Source organism: Colius striatus, chromosome 2, assembly GCF_028858725.1.
Source record: "Colius striatus isolate bColStr4 chromosome 2, bColStr4.1.hap1, whole genome shotgun sequence".
In the NCBI taxonomy this organism is placed as follows: Eukaryota; Metazoa; Chordata; class Aves; order Coliiformes; family Coliidae; genus Colius; species Colius striatus.
The window spans coordinates 70,822,021-70,847,356 of NC_084760.1; the positions used below are offsets into that span (position 1 = coordinate 70,822,021).

At 40.4% G+C, this 25,336-nt stretch overlaps 1 protein-coding gene across 4 annotated transcripts; it reads right to left on the reverse strand.

Annotated features, from left to right (window-relative positions):
* Window positions 1–780: 780 nt before the first annotated feature.
* On the reverse strand, window positions 781–19,919 carry EDARADD (EDAR associated via death domain). 4 transcript variants are annotated; one of them, XM_061989912.1, is made up of 6 exons: window positions 19,829–19,919; window positions 14,867–14,925; window positions 13,167–13,206; window positions 10,574–10,662; window positions 6,102–6,147; window positions 781–3,671 (listed from the first exon to the last, which is right to left on the reverse strand). In XM_061989912.1, the coding sequence occupies exons 1-6, from the start codon at window positions 19,857–19,859 to the stop codon at window positions 3,295–3,297; spliced, it is 642 nt and encodes a 213-aa protein (XP_061845896.1). In that variant the 5' UTR covers window positions 19,860–19,919; the 3' UTR covers window positions 781–3,294. The 4 variants fall into 4 exon arrangements, with proteins under 4 accessions (XP_061845896.1, XP_061845894.1, XP_061845895.1 ...); XM_061989910.1 differs by having other exon boundaries at window positions 10,574–10,674; XM_061989911.1 differs by having other exon boundaries at window positions 14,867–14,928.
* Between the last annotated feature and the right edge of the window lie 5,417 nt (window positions 19,920–25,336).

A 25,336-nucleotide genomic window follows, 5' to 3' on the forward strand; every position in this document is an offset into this window, starting at 1 on the left:
TACTGTCACTGTTTCGTTGAGGATGCCCCAGCAGTGACCTCACAGCAAAAGCGAGGGCTCCTGGAGCATAAGACTGTACTTTTGCTGTTGAAAAACAGTTACGAGGCTCAGCATGTCTTAGATTAAGCGGCAGGAATGAAAGAACATAGTGGTTTGGACAATTTCATAGAAGCTGAAGTGGGTGGAAAGGGCCAGCGATTATAGTGCAGGTACAGAAGTGGCTGCCATCCCCAAAGGGAGAGTGAGTCTTGCATGGGAATAGGAAAAAGACAGAATGAAACAAAACTGAGCCTAGTAGAGCCTTTTCAGTGTCCATATGATTTTCTAACCTTCACTATCAGATTGGTAATTAATTCAGGAAGAGTTCACCCAGTGTAGCTTTCTTTCATACCTCTCTATAGTTAGCATCTCCACTACAAGTTTCTACATATACATTTTTTTCCTCCATCAAAACTAGCTTATTTTTCAAATGGAAAAGACTAAAAAAGTGCACCTTCCTTTCTCAAACAGTAGTATCTGTTGCAAAACACAGGTGCTTTAACATGCCATGAATCTTGTATGTGTTTTTTTCACACAGCAAAACTAGTTCCAAGGTGACTGGTGGGAAAGAAAACAGCTCTTTGCCTAGCTGTAATAAAAACAAATACAATAAAGTAAAACATTAAGAATCTATATTTCTTCTAAAAATAGTATACATTATGACAGAAGATATAAGAATAAACAGAACACTCAGATCCATTATCTTGTAAACAGATATAAAACTAAAAAAAAGTGTGTACAACTCAATTTATGCTATACAAAGAGGAAAAAATATTTCAAGTACACTAATGAGTAATCCAGTGTATGATAAAGCTTAAGGCTAACATTTTCAACCATCAGTGCTGAATTTATACAGAAGTTATGTATGAACTCTCAGAAGCAGCTTTATTTCCCTCAGACATGTATCCCTGCAGCTGAAACTAATTTTTCAAGAGCTTTAAGTGATCGGAAATAATTTCCACAAGACAAATTTTAACCAGAAAACAGGAAAAAGTGTAGCTTGCAGTTGAACATCTTGATTCAGAAATGCTGCTGCATCATTTAATATTCCCATTTTGAGTCTTAGGTGAGATTGGATCTATGAAAGCAGAGTATTCTATAATAGCGCGCACATACAACTGCAGTATGTTATAGGAGAGAAAAGCTGTTGGCATCACAAGCCAGCATTCGTCACTCAGAAGTATCAACACATGGTTCTAAATTATGAATATCGCAGGCCCAGGGCATGAGGATTATGTTGGACAAGCTGCACTATGAGCTCTTTGCATGTATGCAGTGGATGCCTCTGTAGAAACTAAAAATAGCAGACAGACCAGCCACAGCAGTAGTCCTCAAAGCTGATTCTAGAGCTCCTAATTAAAGACAGAAGATTATTTACAAAAGGTAGAGCTGACAGACATCTATCAGGAAACCTCTGTTCCTAGAAAAGGAACATAAAATAGTTCAACTGCAGCCCCTACAAGACACAGCAGTACAATTTCTTCTTTAAAATATGTCTAGAAAACTTACTGTTCTAAAGACTAGCAGCTTTTATGAGAAATGGTTAAAAATAGTCATTAAAAATTCCAGTCTTCCAAACGCTTTTAAACAACAAAAAAAAATTCAAGCTGCAAATTTAGGTCAGTCTTTTCACCTTGAAACTAGATCTTCAGCTTCCTGAAGTCACTAAAATAAAGTCCATTTATGTTACTCCACAACAAGTGCCTGACATTGAAAATGTTAAGTCTTTACTTCTTCCTCCTCTGTAACTCAGTATCTATAGAATACTAAAGGTGTCTTTTCATTCTCTTACAGTAAGAAACTCTGAATACAGCTTTAGACTTCCCTTGCCTTTGCTACTCATTCTTAGTCCTTTCTACTTGAGAAAAGGAAACAATGATTCAACCTGCACCCTATTCTAATTTTGCACCACATCTTGACATACTGCTCACCAGTGATTTGGTATATATATATATATATATGTATGTACATATTAGAATTATCTCAGATGCTTTTAATAACGGTAACAACTAGAAATACTTTTAAGATGAACATTTTTGGGTGTGGTATTATAGCTGCAAGTACTTTTTACATTGTAATGTATAACTGATTTTTCACGAGTTTTTTTAAGCACTAGAATACAGAGGAATATTAGGAAAAACATTAATTTTTAAGATATTTTCACTGTAAACACTGTAATTCAGAGTATCAAAATTCTTTGAGAAACATTAGCCTAAACCACCATAAGTGCTTTAATAATCATCCACCTGGATTGTAGATAATGAATTCACCTGTTAATTTCCCATTAGGGTGGCTTTAATCAATATAGAAACTTGAGCCAGTTTCTCTACTTTGATGGGGGACAGAAAGTAGGTCAACCCACAGGACTGTGAAGAAAAAAACAGCTTGTGAAATGGGAAGTTATACTCAATACTAAGGATATACTGTGGGAGAGGCATTCACTGTCACTTCAAGCTGCAAAGTAAGAGTCATTTGAGACAAGTGGGTTAGTGCACTCAGAATGTATATTGTCTTCAAAACTTTGGAAAGTAATTTTAAGTATAAAGCCTTTTAATTGGGGTTTTTTTGGTCCATAGCAATTGGAAAGGTGCTTTGAATTGCATGAATTCTTCTATATCAAATACATGTCCTATGATGTAGTAGTATGAAAATTTTAACATCTGTTGTTTATATGAGATTTAAAGCTTAACTTGCCTGAATGTGATGTTGAAACATTTAATTAAGCGTAACACGTAAATCCAAACTGCTGCTTGGAACACTGAGGTGTTTCTGTGCCAAAAACAGTGTCATAACTTTTTTTTTTTGTAAAAAAAGGAGGAGAAAGAATGACCCCTCATTTTTCACTAGGTAGAATATACAAAATTGTGGAAAGGTTGCCAGGAAGGCCAAGAGCTTTGCCTTCTAATTGTGCCTTTCCCAATAGGAACAACACAGCTGACAAGGTTCACTATGGCTGCACTAAAACTATTGATCTGACGTTTTCATTCGTCTTCTGCCTAGGAAGCCTATGAACAGCAGCAAAGAAACTGAAGGCATTTGTAGACTCAAGAACACAACCTGTGTGATTCTGTCCACTTTTGGAAGGTTACCTTTGCAACTGTGAGGGCACAGAACATGCGTATACAGTACATAAAGTTTACACAGTACACAAACCATCAGTATAGGGTTTGCTCTCTCTTGCACGGGAAACTTCCCATGTACTAGTGGCAGCTAGTCTCAGCTTTTAATACGTACGGACTACCAACTGTCTTTGACCTAGAAGTCATTCTGGTAACTTCTGCTCCCTCTCTTGGGCCACTCCTCCTCCACCCATTTCAGCAGCACTTTCACAACATCAATTCTCTTATAAAATTTACAGAGATCAATCAGCTGCTCCACAGTTCGATCACTATTCCGTAACAAGAACTCCAAAGTGGGACTTTGGGGCTTCTGTTCAAGGAAACACAATTCATCATAAGTCATCCCCCACTTGCTTGCTAAATTTCTCCAGTTCTTCACTGTTGGGTGGCAGGGATCCAGCTTTAGCCTCACTGTGTACAACAAGTCCTCATCATTGAGCATGTCACTGATGGTTGGTGCGCGGAATAAGCACAAGGAGCAGGTGCCATTTTCCTTGCAGGTTTTCTTGAGATCTGCAGTGAAAACCAGCACATGGGGAGAAGTTAGGATCTATTGTTGTATCACCAGGAACAACAACAAGTTGAAAGGACAAAGGGTTGAAAAGCATTATGTTCTTGCAAGTTTTTTTCTGAAAAGTCAGAAGAGTGACGTGTAATGCCTTTCCTAATGAAGTACTCATGAAATTCACTTTCTAAGATTTCTCTCTTCACTGTGCTCAGTGGCTCTAATCAAAGGTAAGTAATTTTGAAAGTATCATATTTCTACTTTTACAGAAATGCCGTGCAATTCAATCCAACGTGTGAGTTGGGACAGTCCTTTTTGTTTTGTGGGGAACCATGTCACTTCCTTAAATCTTTCCCAACCCCTGCTTACATCACCAACAGGATTATGTACACATTGCGTGAATCTTGTATACTTGTGCTGTAGAATGAAGGAAAAGGTTTTGCTCTTCCGAGCTGCTGTGTCATAGCATGAAATATTTGCACCAGGACAATCTCTGCTGACAATTGCAAACACAAATAACATCTAGTACTTCAACACAATGAAAAACTGAAAATGTTCGTTTGTTTTTTAACAGTTCTTACAATAAAAACCGTCTCTGTTCTACCAAGCTTATTTTAAAAGTACATTACAGAAAATAATAAAGTACCTACTCCTCTATATGTGAGTAAAAGAAAAATATCAAGTTGCTGGACATAGGTGGTGATATGTTCTAAAATCTGCATCAAATGCTGAAAATTGCCATTTAGAGTCCCACATTCATTAGTTAATAGCACCACATTGTTCATGATGCTGGGAAGGTATCAGGTTATATTAATAACCTGTAAAAGCATGTAGAAACCATCTCTGGTCATACTCCTACTTAAACACTAATACCAAAATGTTTAACACTGCAGAGGTGTAGGGTGTTATTTGAGCATTTTGGCTGCAGATAAAACCTTGACTGTCCTTGATCTTTTTTGAAGGCAGGGAGCATTTGGTATCTCCAAAGAGTAACAGATAATGGACACAGTCTAGAAGCACTTTCTATTGCTTCTGCCCTCCAGCCTCAATGTACAGCTTGAAATAGGGAAGTCCTACTTGGGATTAAACTCTTTGAAAAAGGAACACTGCAATAAGAAAACTGATATTAATCAAAAGATTGATTAAAAACTGCCAGTCTCAGAGATGTGAACTGTATCTCTGGCAGAGGGCAAATCTGGTACTTAGTGCAGTCTATTCATACAGACAATAGCATTTAAGGTTGGGTTTTTTTTGTTTCAGTTGTTTTGGGTTTTGAGGTTTTTTTGTTTACAGCAATTATTATCAGATGGTGTGAAAATTCCAGAAAGACTGTCAAATTGTGAGCTGAATGTAGATTCTGCATGCACTTTGTTTTTTGTTTTTAAGGGACAAAAGGCTATTGTTATTTTTGTAACACTGCTCATCAGCTTGCTTTTTTAGCAGGCCAAAGACAACTTCTGAAGTTTTTAACAAGTTAGGACGTGCAGCAACAACACTGCTGCAAACACAACACTTTGTACAAATGCTTAGACTCCCTGTTAAGGGAAAGTATGTTCTAGTGACATCTTTGCTCACAGGTATTCCACAGGCCTTGCAGCTATTCTCTACAGAAATATGTATATTAACTAGTCTGTTCTCCTTATGCACACTAAACTCTTGCTTAAGTGAAACAAAATATCTTTGCTTCACTCATACAAAGATTTAGTTACACAAACAAAGCAAAACGAATATAATCCAATCAAAGTTCTGGCTGAGCTCAAAGGGCAGGAGAGCACTTTATCTGAATTTCATCTTATTTTGCTTTGAAAGGATGCCAGAGTAAGTTTTATCCTCCAATAGAAGCAGGGAAGGGGTAAAGAAAACACAGGGCGCAGTTACAGGTAAACAAAACTAAACCAACCTGCTTCTTGTGCTATACTGTGTGCAAACTATCAAAAGCATTAAAAAGAAACCTGCCTTTTCTAAGATTCCCTGTGTTAGATAATGACAAACAAATGATGACCTACCCACCTAATTACATGATACTAATGGTACGTGACAGGACAAGCTTTCTTACTAACAGGAAATTCTCAGTTGTTCACTGTTAATCTAACAGCTCTGTACATTATCCACACATTCCCCATCCCCAGTAGAGCTTGTACAAGTATGGGATAACCCCCACAGCTTCTGCTCTCTCCCAATAGCTGTTAAGAGATTTCTTCCAAAGGTGGATACACTACATATATTTTGAAAGCCCAACTTATGCATTTGGTAGGGTCTACATTATTGATCACCACTCCCCTAGAACAAAAGGGACGCTGTAAATGACACTGGTAATAGTTCCACCAACACTGATTAACCAGGCAGTTCTTCGTTACAACAAATAGCACTCTTTAGATTTTCTTTGAAAGTACTTTACTAGAAATAAAATATGTAGAACAGTAAAGCTGACATATTACCTGAAAATGATTCACCAGTATGGTTATGTGTGTCTTTGTCTTCTGGCTACAAAGCAGAAAACAAATACAAATCAAAACAAAACAATGTATTTGAACACCAGAATAACTATTTGGCTAAATTACAAAAAGCATAAGATTACAAGAACCTCAGATATCTGAGGTACAGACAGAGAATTTCTGAGGTACAGATTCAGATAGAGAATATATCTCATTTTGAGGAATTATTGACAACTTGCAGTCTTTTCAGGCAGCATTCTCATGCTTTGGCTCATGAAATTGCCCTGTTGGTTATATCCACTGAGCACTGTCATCTTTATTAATGATATGCTATGTATGGGGGACATAAGCCTGTTGGGACATCACCCTGTTGGACCTGGAGTGGAAGCACCAGGCCTTTTGAGAGATGGCTGTCAGGCAGTTCTGCTTGGTGAAGAAGATGGCGGGGAGGAGTTCCACAGTGCTACCCAGAAGCAGCTTGAAGTGGAAATGGACAGGATCTATGCAAACTCTGTGAAGCACAATGATGGCAAAAACATCTTCTATGCTGCTTGTGCCCCTATTTGCAGTCATGTTTGACATGTACATAATTTCAGGGCTGACTGGGTTCTTAGGTATCAACTCCATAGCTACTCTGTGTAATCTGGTGCTGTGGATGGCCCTTATCTCATTTTGTACTTGGGCATACATTAAGTACTCTGGGGAATTCAGAGAAGTTGGAACAGCCATCAATCAGATCGCTGAAGCTATATGGGAACAGGCTGGTATCTGGTTTTTAATGCAACGTCTTCCTGTCTTGAGCAGATCTGTCAAATGGTTTCTATTTGGTGCCATGGGTGAAAAGCCAGGCTAAACCTAATGGAGAATGCTGCTGCTGCCACAGGGAAAACTGGCTCAGAGGTGTGGCTGCCCTCGTCAGTAGGAGATGCCATAAACAAAGACGTTGAACAAGCTTAGGGTACTGTCAAAAAAGTGTTACTTAAAGGCTGTACTAGGTGCTTGGACAGTAAAGAGTGGAAAGACTCATTAAAAATCACGTTCCTTTTTCAGAGCAAGGAATTCTGCCTTTAAAGGTATGTTTAAAGTGATAAACTTGCCCTGTGGATGTGGCGGATAAAATGGCTCAGGTGGTGCAAAAAAATGGGGAAGGTAAGACACTGCTGCCCTCCTTTACCTACCCTGAGTGACAGTGGAGAGGTAGTTAGGCCCTGGAGAAAACTGTCTGCTACATGAGGGTGTACAGCAGGCTTCTTCCTTCAGGAAGACTTATGCTCTTGGTGCAACTGCTGTTGCAAGAAATATTCAACAGAGCAATTCCTGGAGGAAAAGATGATGAGTGTAAGAGTATCAAAGCTGGAACACAGCTTTCTGTACAAAGGCTTGTGCTGCCTGAATCCAGGAACACAACTGTGCCAGTAAAGCCAATGGAGGGCATTCCCTTATGATGAAAAGCTGAAGGATGATGAAAAGCTGAGGGAGCTGGGGCTCTTTAGCTTGGAGGAGACTGAGGGGTGATCTCATTCACATTTATAACTACACAAAGGGCAGGTGACAGGAGGAGGGAGTCAGGCTCTTCTCAGTGATGTCCAATGACAGGACAAGGGGCAACAGGTACAATAAGAGGTTCCAAAGAAATACAAGGAAAAACTTCTTCACTGTGAGGGTGACAGAGTACTGGAATAGGTTGCCCAGATTGGTTGTGGAATCTTCTTCCCTGGTGACATTTAAAACCCACTTGGATGAGTTGCTGTGTGACCCACTCTAGGTGGCCCTGCTCTGGCAGAGGAATTGGACTAGATGATCTTTCAAGGTCCCTTCCAGCTCTTAAGATTCTGTGGTTGTGTGATCTTTTGAATATTTTTTTCTTAAACCCTCAACAGCTGTTCAACAATTCATATGGTTTGATTAAAAAAATTTTTTTTCAACACTTTGTAATGAAAAAAACCAAGAATTTTGCCTCTAACGTGCAGCAGCAAGGGATTGTTTCACTGATCTAGGAGAACTGCAGAAGCTTTTTTTACAAACTTCTTTACATCCCTAGGAAGGTTTTTTAGACCACAGGTGGACTTGAACATTTCTGCTGGCTCATGTCAAACCCTCTCGTTTCAAATAAATACTCTTCAGTGGCTTTTTGCCTGCTAAGTAAAGATAATGAAATTACTTAGCAGCTGCAGACTGCAACACATGTTCTAACATTTCAATTTTACTATTTAGAGAGCAATATTTAAAAACTAGAAGGACAGCACCTTGATCCTAGGACTGCAGGAAACTGCAGCTGCCCTTCCTTCAACTATGCGGGTGTGGAGCCAGATGAACTAGCTTTCTTCTGCTGAGGATTTAAAGATGAAAGTAGAAGGGGATTTTCCCCTTAGATAGCTGCAATAAAGTATTGATGATTTTTTTGTACTGTGTCACTCTTCCAAAACTATCACAGAAGGCTTCTGAACATTTTGCAGGCTATGCATGCAAACACAAGTCAACTGGGTAACGACATAGTGTAATAAGATACTCTGTTCCTACCTGCTACACCTTCTAAGAAATCCACTAAAAATAGAACATAGGCAGTTTCAGTTGATGTGGTGAACACGCATACATTCACAGTGCAATTATAAAGAAGGTAAACTATCTCCAAAACATTCAAAGACTTTGTTAGGAATGGAAAAATTTGCATGCTGTTTCCGGCACTTTTTTATTCCCTGAAAACTGCAAGATCACACGTGCAACATCAATTCACCCCACAAAATGTCTATTCTCTGCTCAAGAGAGACCTAGCACTGCCCATGCCACTTGCAACAGAATAATCCTTGCCATTATCTTCTAGTAGTTTACTTTTCCACAAGCACCGCATAAGCTTTATCTGGACAGAGTTTTTTTTTAAACATGAACTTGGCCTTCTTAACAACATGTGATCACTCAAAGTTTAAGAAAAATTAAATCTGGAAATTCTGAATATAGCCATTGTCTCCATTCCCACAAATTCATTAAAAAGATGGAACAGCTTTTAAAGATGAAAGACAGAACTGAGGCCTGAGGAGCAAATCCCCAGCAGAGTGACTTATTGGGAGAAAGAGGGGCTGCTCATCACAGCTCAGCCTCCCCAGAGATCTGTTTCAAAAGAAACAAACAAGCAAATAACAACAAAAGGGAAAAAGAAAAAACAAAAACAACAAAAAAACCCCAAACCAAAACTGGATACTGTTCACTTAGATTGCAATAGCTAAGTTGCTGTCCTGACCTTCGGTATCATTTCCCAGACTTCACGAATTCAAGTTAGTTAAAACTGCATTGTGAATGCTAATACTCTAAATGCCTTTAGAAGATGTCATTCTACTCACATCTTCTGGTAAAAATTAACAAGAATAGCTAGTACTGCAAAAAGTACAATGAAAACCAGGGATACTTACCTGTGACATACATCTCTTTTCAAAATGTGTACTTTTACTGATATCCACTTTTGTGAAGTCAGATGCACTCGGGTTTACTCAAGATCTTTTTTTTGCAATGTCGTTGCAATAAGACAATGCAGTATTACTGCCCATGAAATGAAGGCATTATGCAAGAATATTTTTTTCCACAACTAAAATCCTATCAACCTCTCCAGGTCTAATCAAAGCCATAAACCTATGCAGTCTGAAGACAAGCAGAAAGTTTTCCAGCTCCATAGAACCATTAATACCCTATTACACTGAAAGATCTTTATAGTGATTCTAAGCTGGCAATAAATGCTTTCCTCTTCTAGATGATGGGAATGAGACCATTACCTCCATCATCTGTGAAACGCATACCAATCCCATGTTTGTTTCTGATGAAATTCAGCTGGGACTCTGGCATAAGGAACTCCTTTTAATTCTTCGTCTCGCTGGAAAATGCTCATTCATTTCTCTTCTTCAAGTTTTCTGCTCAACCCAAAGAGATTCAATTTGAAATTCAGCAAATAACATTCACTTGAAAGATGGCAACCATGGAGCATGGGGGTCCCTCAACATTGTCCATCCTAGGGCAATGCAAGATCTCACAAACAGCGGGGAGTGCTTCCACTACAGTAAGTGCAGGGTCATGGCAGAACAGTCAAATGCCTCTCTAAAAGTAAAACACAAGGAATCCAAAACCTAGGATTCTTTACTTCTTCACTTATTCTCTGTCTTTGCTCTATCTTCATCAGGAAAGAGCGACAGCATGCATGACAAAGCCTTAATTCTTTGAGGGCTCTTCTTCAGAGCATGTACACACTAAGCAAAACCTATTTAAACTACAATGTACATGTTAATGATCAAATAATTTTTCTTTTGTTCTTCTCCACAAAAGACCATTTCACTGAACTCTTGAAAAAAGAGCCTATTTCTGGTCTGTTTTACTGAGAAATTCCATGTTCTCCAGATACAGTCTGAAAATATACTTGTTAACATATTTAATCATTTGTTAACTGTTAATCAACAGCAATAACTTAGTTGATATTCAGGTATCATTTTTCTTACCTGTTGGATTAGGCCAGAATCTGATGTAAGGGTCTTGATGTTCACAGATGCAATTTCCAGTGTAACTTGATCTGTTAGGTACTCCTCATCTAAGACAAAGACTGTGAAACACTAGTCTTCCACTCAAATACAAATTTAATTTAAACAATAAGACTATAATAAATATAAATTATAGGTGTCTAGAATAAAAAATGTAACTCCATGGCATGATCAGTCACTGGGAAATGCTGGATTAAAACCTCAAATATTAAATTGTCAGAGACTGCAACCATCATGCACAGCATGACTGTGTGAAGAAAAATTATCCCTGCAGAGATATTAGTGTAGCAGTTGTTTATTAAATAAACACCACACTATTTTTGAAGCAAAAGTCATATTCTTCTTTCAGAAATCTGACTAGAGAATATTAACTGAACCAATACATCAATACTCTTGCAAGTCACTAAAATTTTTGTGTTGCTTTTCTCATCACATTTACAATGATAATTGTTGAAACATGTACTACACAAATAATTACCTTTTATTCTGCCCCTCTCTGAATTATGCTCATCCTACCTATCTCTGCTACACAGGAGTTTTCTCAAGCACTGAAATAATCCATTTCAAAGGGTGTTTGTCAACCGCTGTGGGACTCCACTGAAAATTGCAACATTCTCCAATACAGAACAAACTCTATTTGTCTTTTAAGCTTGACTTCAACCCTCAAATCAGGGTACAAGGGATATATAAGCCCTTTGTGAACCCTGGGCAAACAGATAAATTTTACTCTGCATGATTAATAAGGTCCTCATCCTCAAATCACTTGCATAATTCTCCATGGTCAGGTGCTGCCCAACAATTAACAAAAATCATCAAAATTCCCCTTCATTTGTGTGGAAACATGATGTGTGGAATTTTTCCTACATTTGAGTTGAAGTAGAATTATAATCAAAACATTAGGTGAACAAACATTAAGCCTAGTCCTGCAAGATGAAACCTTCCCTCAATTTACCTTTAACTCATAATCAGTAGAGGGTGTTAAGAACTTTCATAAGGTATGGCCTCAAAATGGTCCATTAATTATTTGACTGACAGAGCAGCACCCTCATCATGTACTGTCTATTCAAATATTAAATCTGAAGCAACGCAATTTTGTGTTACACAGAATGAGACCCGCACATCTCTAACAGTTTTTATGTCACAGATTGAATTTTCATAATTATTTCTATAAAAACACAGTCATAGAAATATTATTCTCAGAAAAAATCATGAAAATGAAGAGAATATTAAGAGATATTTGTATCACTGAACTCTGAAGAACAGATGTCAAGCTATATTAGTAATTGCATCTTTTTACATTAAGAAAGAGGAAGCAGAAATTAAAATTTAAAAGAAATAGATTTTCTACAGTTGTTTCTATGGAAAGTTCTTGAGTTCCTATATCTTCTGAGGTTTCCTTTTTAAATTAATAACACGCAATCTCAGATTTCAAACAACTTCGACAAATTTGAAATTTAAGAATTTATTGACTTAATTTTGATGTGGACCTAATGTCACAGATGAAATAAAAAACAGGACATGGAAAAGAATTTTACAAATTTTGCTTTGGTTTAATTAACATTTTTAAATGAACTAACCACCTGTCTGCAAATAAATGGAAAATAGCTCATGATTTCAAATAGTTTTCATCCTTCATTCTCCTTCTCTACTGAGCTGCACTTCTGAGAAGATGCTCATTTCCTCTGGCTGGCTCCCTCAAGCCCCAAAATAGTATCTAACCTTTCTTTAACCCCAGTGGCATATTGTTCATGCTTCTCTGCAAAAGTTTTCATTGCCACTAGGTTCTGTATAGTTTCCTGTGTCTACCCCTGCTGCACATCTGCTGTTCAACAGTCGATGAAGAATCTGCAGAGAGCTCCTCAACTGAGTCCCTGCCAGAGCATTCACCAGACAAAAGCCAACAATGAAGCCTGGGATGACAAAAAAGCTGCACCTCAAATGTCAAGCAAACCATAAACCAAACAATTCCCACTATGTAATCCAAGAGTTTTACTTCTGTGAAATACAGAATTTGCATTCCCTCAGGCCATTTTTCAGCGAGGAGAGGCAGAAACTTATGCAGAGTGCACTTCTATCAGGTTCCCAAGTAGATGAAAGTAAAAGATGGCATGAAGAGTTAATTGGTTATAGAGTTGAGAAAACAATCAGAAGCAAGAGATCTGGAAGGTATTTCTGGATTATAATTCTGATAACCTGAAGGCACTAGTACTTTCTTCAAAGCTACCTTCTAACATTACATGTCTAGTATCTGTTCTATGAACACTGTTTTTTGATGACACCACTGTGTTTTCCTTCTAGACTGAGAACCAGGCTCTTCCGATTAGAGTTTTAGACTGACTTTTAGATCAAAACTAGACTTTGGAAAGATATATCAAAAGCTATATATACACACCAAACTGACATTAAAAAAACATGCAGAAGATTACATTACATTTAAAACATAAAATTATAGGAAAAAGTAAGAGTATTTCAATCTGATGGATAACATCAATGGTGCTATTGCATGTAACAACACAGATCTGACACCTGAATAGACAGAATACACAAAACTTACCTTTAGGTACTCCTGTATCTTGGACAGGATACTTTTCTGTCTGTCATAAGAAGACAAGACACACAGATGTTTGTTATTTTGAGTATAATTGTGAAAATTAGAGAAAAGAGTACATAAAACTGCTTAACTATAGTTTAATCTCTCAAATTGCTACTAGTTGATCTGGCTACAATCAGATATATTAACAGTCTTCTATGTGGGAATTGAGATGCTACTAACACTACTGATGTGTTTTTTCAGCACATAGAGATTGGTGCAGTACTTTTAAAGATACTACTTTTTAATGAAAAAACAAGAGATTAGGAAAGAAATTTGGATTTAAGTAGCAAAATAATTCAGGAAAGGTAATGTATGCCAGGAGGAATAGAGATGACTTCAAAAGCAGATACAAGCTTCAGCTAAAATGCTACTGTACTGAAAAAAAAAATTATTTTCTCTTTTGCTCTAAAATTAAAAAGCAGATTATGATGCAATAGAAAATTACCATTATGACTGAGTTTAAGGAGACAGCTGCTGATTTCCAGGTGCTGATACCTGAAAACTACCTCCTTCCCTATGAGCCCCTCCCTTGTGTAAAAGTAGATATAGCTTTTATAGAAGCTTGTAACCAAGACAACAAAGACATCTTAATTTAAGAGAGTAGGTGGGAATAAACAAACTTCCATTTGTCTCAGACACAGCAATTTTACCAGATCTTTTAAAAAAAACTCCCTCTAGTAAAACAAAGTATCTAATTCAGTCAGTCCACAAAGTCTACCTCTTTTATTAAAACCTGCTAACACAAGTGCATGTACACAAACAGCAATAACGGATCCCAGTGAAGGATCAGCATTCAAAGTACCAGTGATACTTTCAGTTTCCAGGTGACCTCCTATTATAAAACTTCAAAATGGGAAGCAAACACCAAGGTAAAGCAATAGCTTGCTCTCCTGCCATCCATAAATTAAATCAATGCATTTTAATCTGTTTATCTAACCACATTAGACCACAGCCTTCTATGGGCTACATGGCACTGTAACTTTTCCCTGGAGTAAACAATCCATAGCAACATTAAAAAGTATTAAAAGACTTAGCAAAATTTCATTTTACTTTTACCCGATATACCCCTGTCTGACCAAAAGACTGGAATGTTTAACACCGTAAGACCCAAAAACTTGTCATAAACAGTGTTACTCTGTTTAACAGCACTAGAGTGTGCTGTGTGGTCTCTCTCTGGGTTCACCCATGCCTGCTGTCAGGCACTGATGTTTGCTCCTACCTCTCCAGTCACTTTAACACAACAGAAAAAATAGGTACAGCAAGGAATAACAAGTTGGTACAATTGAAATGTTACGCCTTAGGTGTGTTTTCTTATCCCTCCTACCCATACAGACAGAAGTATGTCACCATCAATTTTTTTAGTTGTTTTATTGGGTTTTTTAAATGAAAAAATATGGTACTACCGTAGCCTCTGAAGGATATCCCGTGGGCAGCTGTGCTGATAACATCCAATCCAGCTTAAGTACTTTGGTATTTTTATTTACATTTTAATTGCACAGGGTTAGTAAATTAAAATTTATTTATACAATCATATGGATAAGCAAACCTCAACACGTATGCATGGTTTGAATTAACATTCTTGACCATTTTACCTCACTTCTGTGATACATAACTGTAGACATCCATAATGATTTTAACAGTGTTAGACCAGAAACACATACCATTGTCAAGGAAAGAGTGCTTGGATCTGTATCCTCCACCGGCTCTTTTCCTGCATGATCTGCTGCAGATAAGAAAGTTTTATTACAGCATAATCCTCAAAATATTTCTGTATGGCAATTCATATTGTGCTTCTTTGTCTGAACAAGATAAAGCATAACTATGCAGCCAATACATGTATTATGTCAAAATACATTTCCACAAGAAAACATGACAAACTAGAAAATGTCAGAGCTACTTGCACATAGATGAGAAACTACATGCAACAAGGAAACTAAGCTAACAAAAGATAGACTTAAATGAAAAGTCTAAATTATTTTTAGTTAAAAAAATAAATCAGAAAGCAATTCTGCAATAAAGAATAATACCCAGTAAATCTGCTAAAAGATAAGTTTTGTTCTCCTCAAAGCAATAATTCAAACAGTAAACATACCCACTACAACAAAAATTAATACTATCATAAACAGCAGATTGTAGTACAAAACCTAATAAAGAAACATATTTAAGGTAAATATTCCTTGTATACAAAAGAATAACAAACTTCAATTATATTAACATCAAAAGAATACAAAAATAAAACTTTGAAGTACTTGAAGGTGAATCATTAAGTGTCAATCTCCCTGCATCAATGGTTAAACTGACAAATAATAGTGGGGTACTGACTCAAAGTGCACAGAGAATATGAAACAAATCAGGATTCACAAAACCACTCCTGCAATTTAACACTGTCCCGCCATTTCCTTGAGGAATCTCTTTTGCTATTAAATATTATGTTTTCAAAAACTGAAAGGCATTTTAAATGATGGACTAAGATTTTTCACTCCACTTCACTTTCATTGTCCAAGTCTTTATACTTACTGTACACATTAAATGTTTTCAGCCATGACCAATAAGTAGTGACTGGAATTAGTATTTGGGTATTACAGCCTCCTAAATATAGAAGTCTGTGCATTTAGAACACAGTTCCAGAAATTAACTACAAAATGCACAGTATAAACATTGAGTCCCAAAATAGCACAGAAGTTACAGTGATACTATTTTAATCAACTCAAATTTAGCATAATTGTTTATTTTGGGATCCACTCCTACAGATCTACTCAATACAATGCAACAAGCTAACAGGTCATCACATTTAGTCAGCACGGCTTTATGAAAGGCAGGTCTTGCTTAATTAATCCGATCTACTTCTATGACAAGGTGACTTTCCTAGTGAATAAGAGAAAGGCTGTGGACGTCGTCTACCTGAACTTCGATAATGCTTTTGACACCATTTCCTACAGCATTCTCCTAGAGAAAGTGGCTGCTTGTGGCTTGGATGGGTTTACTCTTTGCTGAGTAGAAAAACCTGTCTGTATGGCCTGTCCCAGCGAGTGATGGTGAATAGAGTTAGATCCTGTTGGCAGCTGGTCACTAGTGGTGTTCCCCAGGGCTGAGTGTTGGGGACTACTCTGTTTAACATCTTTATCAGTGATCTGGATGCAGAGATCAAGTGCACTCTCAATAAGTTTGCAGATGAACTAGAGTTGGGTGGGACTGTTCATCTGCTTGAGGACAGGAATGTTCTTCAGAGGGACCTGGACAGACAGGACAGATGGGCCGAGGCTCAACAAGGCCAAGTGCCGGGTCCGGCACTTGGGCCACAACTGAATGCAGTGCTACAGGGTGGCTGGAAAAGGACCTGAGTGTTAATTGACAGTTGTCTGAACGTGAGCCAGCTGTGTGCCCAGATGGCCAAGAACATCTTGGCTTGTATCAGAAATAGTGTGGCCATTGGGACCAGGGAAGTGATTGTCCCCATGTCCTCAGCACTGGTAAGACCACACCACGAATACTGTGTTCAGTTCTGGGCCCCTCACTAAAAGAGGAACACTGAGGTGCTGTATGGACAGTGTCCAGAGACAGGCAAGGAAGCTGGTGAGGGGTCTGAAGCACAAGTCTTGGGAGGAGTGGCTGAGTGAGCTGGGAGTGTTTAGCCTGGAGATGAGGAGGCTGAGAGGATACCTCATTGCTCTTTACAACTACTTGAAAGGTTGTAGCGGGGTGGGTGTTGGTTTCTCCTACAACGTAAGAAATGACAAGAGGAAACAGCCTGAAGTTGTGCCAGGGGAAGTTTAGATTTGAAAAATTTCTTCACCAAAAGGGTTTTCAGGCATTGGAAGAGGCTGCCCAGGGAAGTGGTTGAGTTGTCACCCCTGGAGGAATTCAAAAGACATGTAGATGTGGCACTTAGACACATGGTTTAGTGGTGGATGTGACAGTGCAGGGTTAATGGTTGGACTGTGCTCTTAAAAGTCTTTTCCAATTCCATGTTCTACATTCTAAAGCAAAAGACAACACAAGCCAGTATAATAAACAGGACTGAAAACAAAACAGGTGGCAGCAGGGACAGATGCAGCCCCAGGGCTTTGAGACAAAGTTGTTCTCCCTCCTGCTTCTGTGTGGCAGCCCCATAAGCAGCAATTTCTGGGTGTGACCCTGATAATTTTACTTTCCATAATCCAAAGGGAAGCACTGAAAAACCAGGAGAAGCTCCAAGAATTTGAAATAAGGACTTGACAGACCCTGAGGTGATTCTGCACGAGGTGATGGGGTTCAGGGTGGTACCTTTAACTGACTCCTGATTTCTCAGTCTCACACAGAAACATGAATATGTATTGCTATATGTTGCTTTATAGCCAACCTGAAGAATATTTTAAAACTTCTCTTCCCATATCTCAGTTTCTTCCCTTCTGTTTTTCTAGTTCTTTATGAAGAACAGGAATTTCCATGGTTTTTAGGTTGTATAACACTAACAAGTCCCAACATTTTTTGTGCCACGTATGTATATGAATATTTCTAACCAAGAATAAAGGCTCCACATATTGGCTGTAGATGATTCACTGTGGTCTTGTTGACCACTGGTAGCAGGCTGATAATTTGGAAACCACAGACTTAATATTTAATTACGAACAAGGCAATTATAATGTCAAGTCCCTTCTCTCTTTCCCACACCTATCTCCCACAGCATTCTACAGGTCATGCCATGCAGCTGGACACAGGTGCACAGAACAGCAGGGAGGAAAGCTCTTCATTTACCTCAAATGTAAAATATCCACAGTTTTGCATGCTGAAAGGCCGACAGGAAATACAGATATCATCTGACTATCTGTTGGGTACAGACAGTATGATTTTGTACTTACTTCAACAGACAGCTTGATAACAACATTAGCTGGGATCCCTCAAAAAATCACTGTCACCATACTCCCCACTGACAGCATACAGCCACCAGCCTACATTTATTTGCACACACCTCTGCCAGGAACTACACAAGTTAACTCAGAAGAATATAGTCTACATAAGTCCACATTAGTCTACATAAGAGGAGACTGTGGAAGGATCTCACTAATATTTACAAATATCTAAATGGTGGATGTCAGGAGGTTGGGGCATCCCTTTTTTCTGTTGTATCCAGTGACAGGACAAGGGGTACTGGGAAGAAGCTGGAACACAAAATGTTCCACTTAAACATAAGAAAAATCTATTTTACTGTGAAGGTGATGGAGTCCTGGCACAGGCTGCACAGGGAGCGTGTGGAGACTCCTGCTCCTGAGGTCTTCAAAACCTGCCTGGATGCATTCCTGTGTGACCTGATCTAGGTGGACCTGCTATGGCAGGAAGGCTGGACTAGATGATCTCTAAAGGTCCCTTCCAACCCCTACCATTCTGTGATTCTATGATAAATCAGCATGTGCAAATTGACTCAAACATATTTAAGTCTGGTTTGATGGTTGCTCCCAAGGTTCCTTTCTGACACCCAGCACCTGCACACCACCCAGCAGCTGCCATGGCTCTTCTGCCTGAGCCTGTCCAGTAGAACCAGTCTGCATCAGGAAGAGCAGAATTGTACCCACCATCATTTCTCTCTGTTCAATACCACAACTCTACCAGGAATGCATTGCTATACACTTACCAGTGTGAACAGTTTGTCATTTTTATATATAGGCAGGTGTATGTAAGTGTATAAACACACACATTCAAACTTCTAATCCTCAATCTGCTCTTTGTCCTTTCATTGGAAGGAAGGCTGAAGGTGAGTTTTGGAGACCTCTGTATTTTGACCTTTAAGCAGGAGAGGGTTCACAAAGTAGAGACAGTATTCTCTTCTCTTACAATTTTTTCCCTACAACACAGTGTGGACAGACATCACCAGTAGGGAGTGAAGCATCTGCAGTCTACCATAGTTCTGCAGTTCAATCATACATAGAGTAAGACCTCTTTCACACCATGGTACACATCAACAGCACACCTTAGTAAAATTCAAAGGGATCAGTCATCCTAATACTAATGTTTTTCAGAGATGAACACTTTGATTAAACTGAAATCAACAATGGTGCTTTGACCAGCGACATCTCAATTTCAGATTTTAGTAACGGCATGAAATACAGCGAATTTTATTATGTTATACTCAGAAGATCTTTGAAAAGTTTAAGTCCATGAGCACTTGTGCATTTTTGCTTACTATTAACGACACAAAACTCTGTCCGCCTGAGAAGACAGGTAAGGAAAAACTGTGACCCTGACATGAGACACTCTAAAGTCCATGTAACATAAAGAGTGCAGACTTCCTAACCACCCGCAGTCCTTGATTTTATGAAAACGGCCTGTTAATGTGCTGTCAGCGAGTACAAACTAATTTACACGCTAAATACTGGAGCCGGCTTGACAAGACAAGTTGCACTAAATCACATCAGCAAAGCACTTGATTAACGTCCATTACTATTAGCGTGTATAGAGGGGGAAGGGACCACCTAACGAATCCTGTAATCTCGGCCGGGGATAGGCTCCTCACCTGGCTCCCCGGAACCACGGCCGCGGGTCACCCCGGCCCGGGGTGAGAACGACTCTGCCTCGCGGGGGAGGCTGGGAACAGCCGCTGCTGCCCTTCCCGCCCACCCGGCTCCCCGCGGCGGCAGCGGCGTCCTCACCTGAGGGCAATGGGTCCTGCGGAGCGGCCATAGGGCGGTCGACAGCAGCGGCGTCCCACTGCGAAGAACGAGCAGCGCCCGCCGACGTGCCCGGAACCGCCGCCCCGCCGCGCCGCCCCCTTCCTGCCGCAGCCCCGCCGCAGGTAGGGCCGGGCGCTGGGCCTCGCCTCGGCCTCCGCGGCAGCAAGGGAAAACCGATCTCCGGCGCGACTCCCATCAGGGGCCTTCATTTCCCGGCGGGAAGTATTGCTCTCGCACGGAGACATGGCATTAACTCCGCCGGGCAGGAGGTGCGCCGCGCCATGAAAACTCCCGTGTTTCACTAACAGACATAGGGAGACTATTATGGGTCATCAAGTAACACTAGTTTGGTCGTGAAGTTACTTCAGCAATGTAAAATCAAGTGCTCGGTCTCCTGCTCTTGAAAGTACATAGGCGCTTCTGTAACTGCACAAAGAGAAAGAGGTGGTCTCAGTTGGGATTTAAGGTGCACCTGCAGATGGCTGACACTACAGGGATGGAATTTAAGAACATAAGTATTGCAGAGCAACAATCATAAACTGCACTGTTCTTTTCCACAAATGTTTAAAATTCATTCTCTTATGCTACAGATGCTTTCAATTATGTCAGATCTTTGTATTTAGTTGCTTTGTGTCTCCATTGTCATCTCTGGCAAATTCTCTCACTTAAGGTTTCAATATACTTCAAGTAATAACAAATTTCATAAATGAGTTCTGTGCATGAAATCGCTTTCTAAATAGGAAATACCATGTATTGTTACTTATCTTGCAATGCATACCAAAGAAACCATCATGACTGAATTTGCCATTGTAAAGGCAACATTTGTGTGTTAGCCACCTTACTCGTTTATTAACATAACTACCTGTTAGGCAAGCTTAACACTTATAAATCTACGGGACCTTGTGGGATGCACCCATGAATGCTGAGCGAGCCTGCTGATGTTATTGCTAAGCTACTATCCATCCTTTTTTCAACAACTGTGGAGGACAGGTGAGGTGCCTGAGGACAGAGTGTACACCTTTGGTGTCATCTGCAAACCTCAGCAGGTTTGCAGATGACACCAAACTGGGAGGACTGTCTGATTCCCCAGAAGGCTGTGCTGCCATTCAGCAGGATCTCAACTAGCTTGAGAGTTGGGCAGAGAGGAACCTCAAGAGGTTCAACAAGGACAAGTGCAGAGTCCTGCATCTGGGAAGGAACAACCCCATGCACCAGTACAGGCTGGGGATTGACCTGCTGGAGAGCAGCTCTGCAGAGAGAGACCTGGGAGTCCTGGCTGACAGCAAACTAAATATGAACCAGCAATGTGCCCTCGTGGCCAAGAAGGCCAATGGCATTCTGGGATGCATCAAGAAGAGTGTGGCCAGCAGGTCGAGGGAGGTTCTTCTCCCCCTCTACTCTGCCCTGGTAAAGCCTCATCTGTATTAAGTCCTGTGTCCAGTTCTGGGCTCCCCAGCTCAAAAGGGACAGGGAACTTCTGGAGAGGGTCCAGCAGACGGCTACCTACGGTTATGAGGGGACTGGAGCATGAGGAAAGGCTGCGAGACCTGGGGCTTTTCAACCTAGAAAAGACTGAGGGGAGATCCCATTAACACAAGTATTTAAAAGGTATATGTCAAGAGGGTGAGGCGGCACTTTTTTCTATAGTCTCCAGTGACAGGACAAGGGGTAATGGACAAAAGCTGGACCACAAAAAGTTCCACTTAAATATAAGGAAAAATTTCTTTATTGTGAGGGTGATGGAGAACCAGAATACGCTGCTCAGGGAGGTTATGGAATGTCCAGAGGAAGTCAGGTTAAAGGAGGGTTTTTGTTTGGTTGATGAGGACTGGATTAAGGGTCATTTGAACAATCTGGATGTACATAAATCCATGGGCCCCGATGAGGTGCACCCTCAGATGCTGAGGGAGCTGGTGGAAATCATTGCTAGACCAGTTGCCATCATCTTCAGTAAGTCATGGAGAGCAGCAGAGGTGCCTGAGGACTAGAGGAAAGCAAATGTCACTCCAGTCTTCAAAAAGGGCAAGAAGGAGGAGCTGAGAAACTGCAGACCAGTCAGCCTCACCTCCACCCTGGAAAGGTGATAGAACAATGTATCCTCGGTGGTGTCTCCAAGCATTTAAAGGACAAAGGGTCATTGGGAGCAGTCAACATGGTTTTACCAAAGGGAAGTCATATTTGACCAACCTGATAGCCTTTTATGAGGATGTAACCAGGTGGACAGATCGTGGTAGTGCAGTTGATGTGGTTTTTCTTGATTTCAGTACAGCATTTGACACTGTCTCCAACAGCATCCTCACAGCAAAACTGAGAAAGTGTGGGCTGGATGATCAGGAAAGAAGGCAGAGAACTGTGTCAATGGAGTAGGGTCTAGTTGGACGCCTGCGTCTAATGGAGCCTCTCAGAGGTCGATGCTGGGACCAGCACTGTTCAGTATATTAATGATCTTGATGAGGTAACAGAGGGCACTGTCAGCAAGTGTGCTGATGATACTAAACTAGGTGGAGTGGCTGACACACCAGAAGGCTGTGCTGCCATTGAACAAGACCTGGACAGGCTGGAGAGTTGGGCAGGGAGAAACCTAATGAAATTAAACAGGGGCAAATATAGAGTCTTAGATCTGGGAAAGAATAACCCCACATAGCAATACAGGTTGGGGAATGACCTGCTAGAGAGATGTATAGGGGAAAGAGACCTGGAGGTCCTGGTGGACAGCAGGATGGCCATGAGCCAGCAATGTGCCCGCGTGGCAAAGAAGGCCAATAGCATCCTGGGCTGTATTAGAAGGGCTGTGTTTGGTAGGTCGAGAGAGGTTCCCCTCCCCCTCTAATCTGCCCTTGTGAGACCACATCTGGAATATTGTGTCCAGTTCTGGGCCCCTCAGTTCAAGAAGGACAGGGAGCTGCTGGAGAGAGTTCAGCACAGGGCCACCAAGATGATGGAGTGGAGCATCTCCCTTATGATGAAAGGCAGAGGGAGCTGGGGCTCTTTAGCTTGGAGGAGACTGAGGGGTGACCTCATTAATGTTTACAAATATGTAAAGGGCAGGTGTCAGGAGGATGGAGCCAGGCTCTTCTCAGTGATAGGACAAGGGGCAATGGGTCAAGCTACAACATAAGAGGTTCCAAAGAAACATAAGGAAAAACTTCTTCCCCGTGAGGGTGATGGAGCACTAGAACAGGCTGCCCAGGTGAGTTGTTGAGACTCCTTCTCTGGAGATATTCAGAACCCACCTGGACTAGTTCCTGTGTGATCCAGTGTAGGTGGTCCTGCACTGGCAGGGGGGGTGGACTAGATGATTTTCAAGGTACCTTCCAACCCTTAAGATTCTGTGAATCTGTGATTCGGACCATGCTGTCATACACTGAAAAATCAAGTTTTAACATTCAACCATAACACATGCACACAAAACACAGGAATGAGAATATGGGTGCCTAGCTAAGATTTGTAGTTAATTTCTCACCACCTAAAAAGCTTTTAAAGAAAAGTACTCCCCCTTGTACTTTACTGCTCTCTCTTTTCTGCATTTTTTCTTTTTCTCCTATTTTCCCCTCATATTCATTGTGAAGATATTGCTGTTGTCAATTTTCCTATTAGAAGTTTTCCTTTCATAGAATCATAGAATGATAGGGGTTGGAAGGGACCTTTAGAGACCATCTAGTCCAACCCCCCTGCAGAAGCAGGGTCACCTAGATCAGGTCGCATAGGAACATGTCCAGGCGGGTCTTGAAGACCTCCAAGGAAGGAGACTCCACAACCCCTGGGCAGCCTGTTCCACTGCTCCCTCACCCTCACAGTGAAATAGTTTTTTCTTATAATAAGTGGAACTTTTAGTGTTCCAGCTTCATCTCATTTCCCTTTGTCCTGTTGCCTGAACTCCACTGGCCACACGCCTCCAACTCAATTCTGTGCCCTCTGGGATCTGTCATTCAGCCAGCTCTCGATCCACCTCACTGTCCACTTATCCAAGCCACACTGCCTGAGTTTTCTGATGAGGATGTTATAGGAGACAGTGTCAAAAGCCTTGCTGAATTCAAGGCAGATGACATCCGCTGCTCTCCCCTCATCTAGCCAGCGGTCATGCACTCAAAGAAGGCTATCAGGCTGGTCAAACAGGATTTTGCTTTTGTGAATCCATGTTGACTCCCCCAATAACCATCTTCTTCATTTGTTTAGTGACAAAATTCAGGATAAGTTGTTCCATCACCTTTCCAGGGATGGAGGTGAGGCTGATCGGCCTGTAGTTTCCTGGGTCATCCTTCCTGCCCTTTTTGAAGACTGGAGTGACATTGGTCTTTCTCTGGTCCTCGGGCACGTTGCCTGTCCTCCATGAATGCTCAAAAGTGATGGAGAGAGGCTTAGCAATCACATCAGCCAGCTCCCTCAGCACTCTAGGATGCATCTCATCGGGACCCATTGACTTATGAGCCTTAAGCTTGGCCAAAGAACCTTTGATTTAGAAAACTGTATTAAGCTAAGTTCAGCTCTGGTATATCAGATAATACTTATACAAGGATTTTTTTCCCCTCTTAAAATTATTCATTATATATTTCTACAGCCAATTCCTTGTGCTTATTATGTGGCAGTCAAAAAACTAAACTGCTCCTGACTTTTTATGCAAGCAGGATAAGACTCTCTCAGAGGTGAAATAAAGTCCTTTCTGTAACTAACAAAATATTCTGAACTGACAACGGAGCAAATACTATGACTTAGAAAATGTGATAGTTTACATCTAATTTGCATGGTGCTTTTATGAAGTGCAAATATGTGACACCGCAAGTGCTTTATTCTTTCAAGGTTTGTGAGCTTTTGTAAAAAACAGTCATGATAGAAACTTTCATCCAGAATCAAAGCTACAAAAGAAAGGAAGAATTACATCATCTCTCTGGGGCCAAACTATAAAATTACTACCTACTCCATTTCATGGTCACTGTACTTCATAGCTATAAATCCTTTATCTTTTCAAACCGTTTTCAGTAATGCAAAAATCGGTGACAAAAAATCTGGCACTTGAGGACAAATATAAACTATATAAAACATATATATATATAAAACTATAGAAACAAATATAAACCTTAACTGAGTGATGAAGCAGACATACAGAAAGACAGTTCAGCTTGCTGCTCTGGCAGAAAATTATCCCTAGAGGAAAATAAAACCTAAACAACATTGGTTAAGTAGCTGAATTGATTTAACATGCAGCTTCAGGACTGCTGCCTCAGGTACATAGGATGAAGAGCCTTGAGATGGAGAGAGGAGAGAGAAATCAGCCCTTTAAGATGTCCTTTCCCCCACCCCTTTTCTCTTCCCAGGCTCAGAGCCCTGAGCCCGGTGTTATTACCTTTTCCTCCCTATAAGTGGCGTGAGGGGCAGGAATTGGAGGGTGCAGTCAGTCCTTTCCTGATGTCTCTTGCTGCTTATTGCACTCCTGAAGAGAAGTGCTCCTCGCCAGCCCTCTCTTGCTCCAGCTCAGGGTCTTCCACACAC

Excerpts from the sequence above, each read along its gene's own strand:
- EDARADD (XM_061989908.1), bottom strand. The coding sequence starts at position 19,859 with ATGGCCGCTCCGCAGGACCCATTGCCCTCAG. Across the intron at positions 13,207-14,866 it reads GCACTCTTTCCTTGACAATG|ACAGAAAAGTATCCTGTCCA; the intron begins GTATGTGTTTCT and ends TTCTTATGACAG. Across the intron at positions 10,675-13,166 it reads AGATACAGGAGTACCTAAAG|TCTTTGTCTTAGATGAGGAG; the intron begins GTAAGTTTTGTG and ends AGTGTTTCACAG.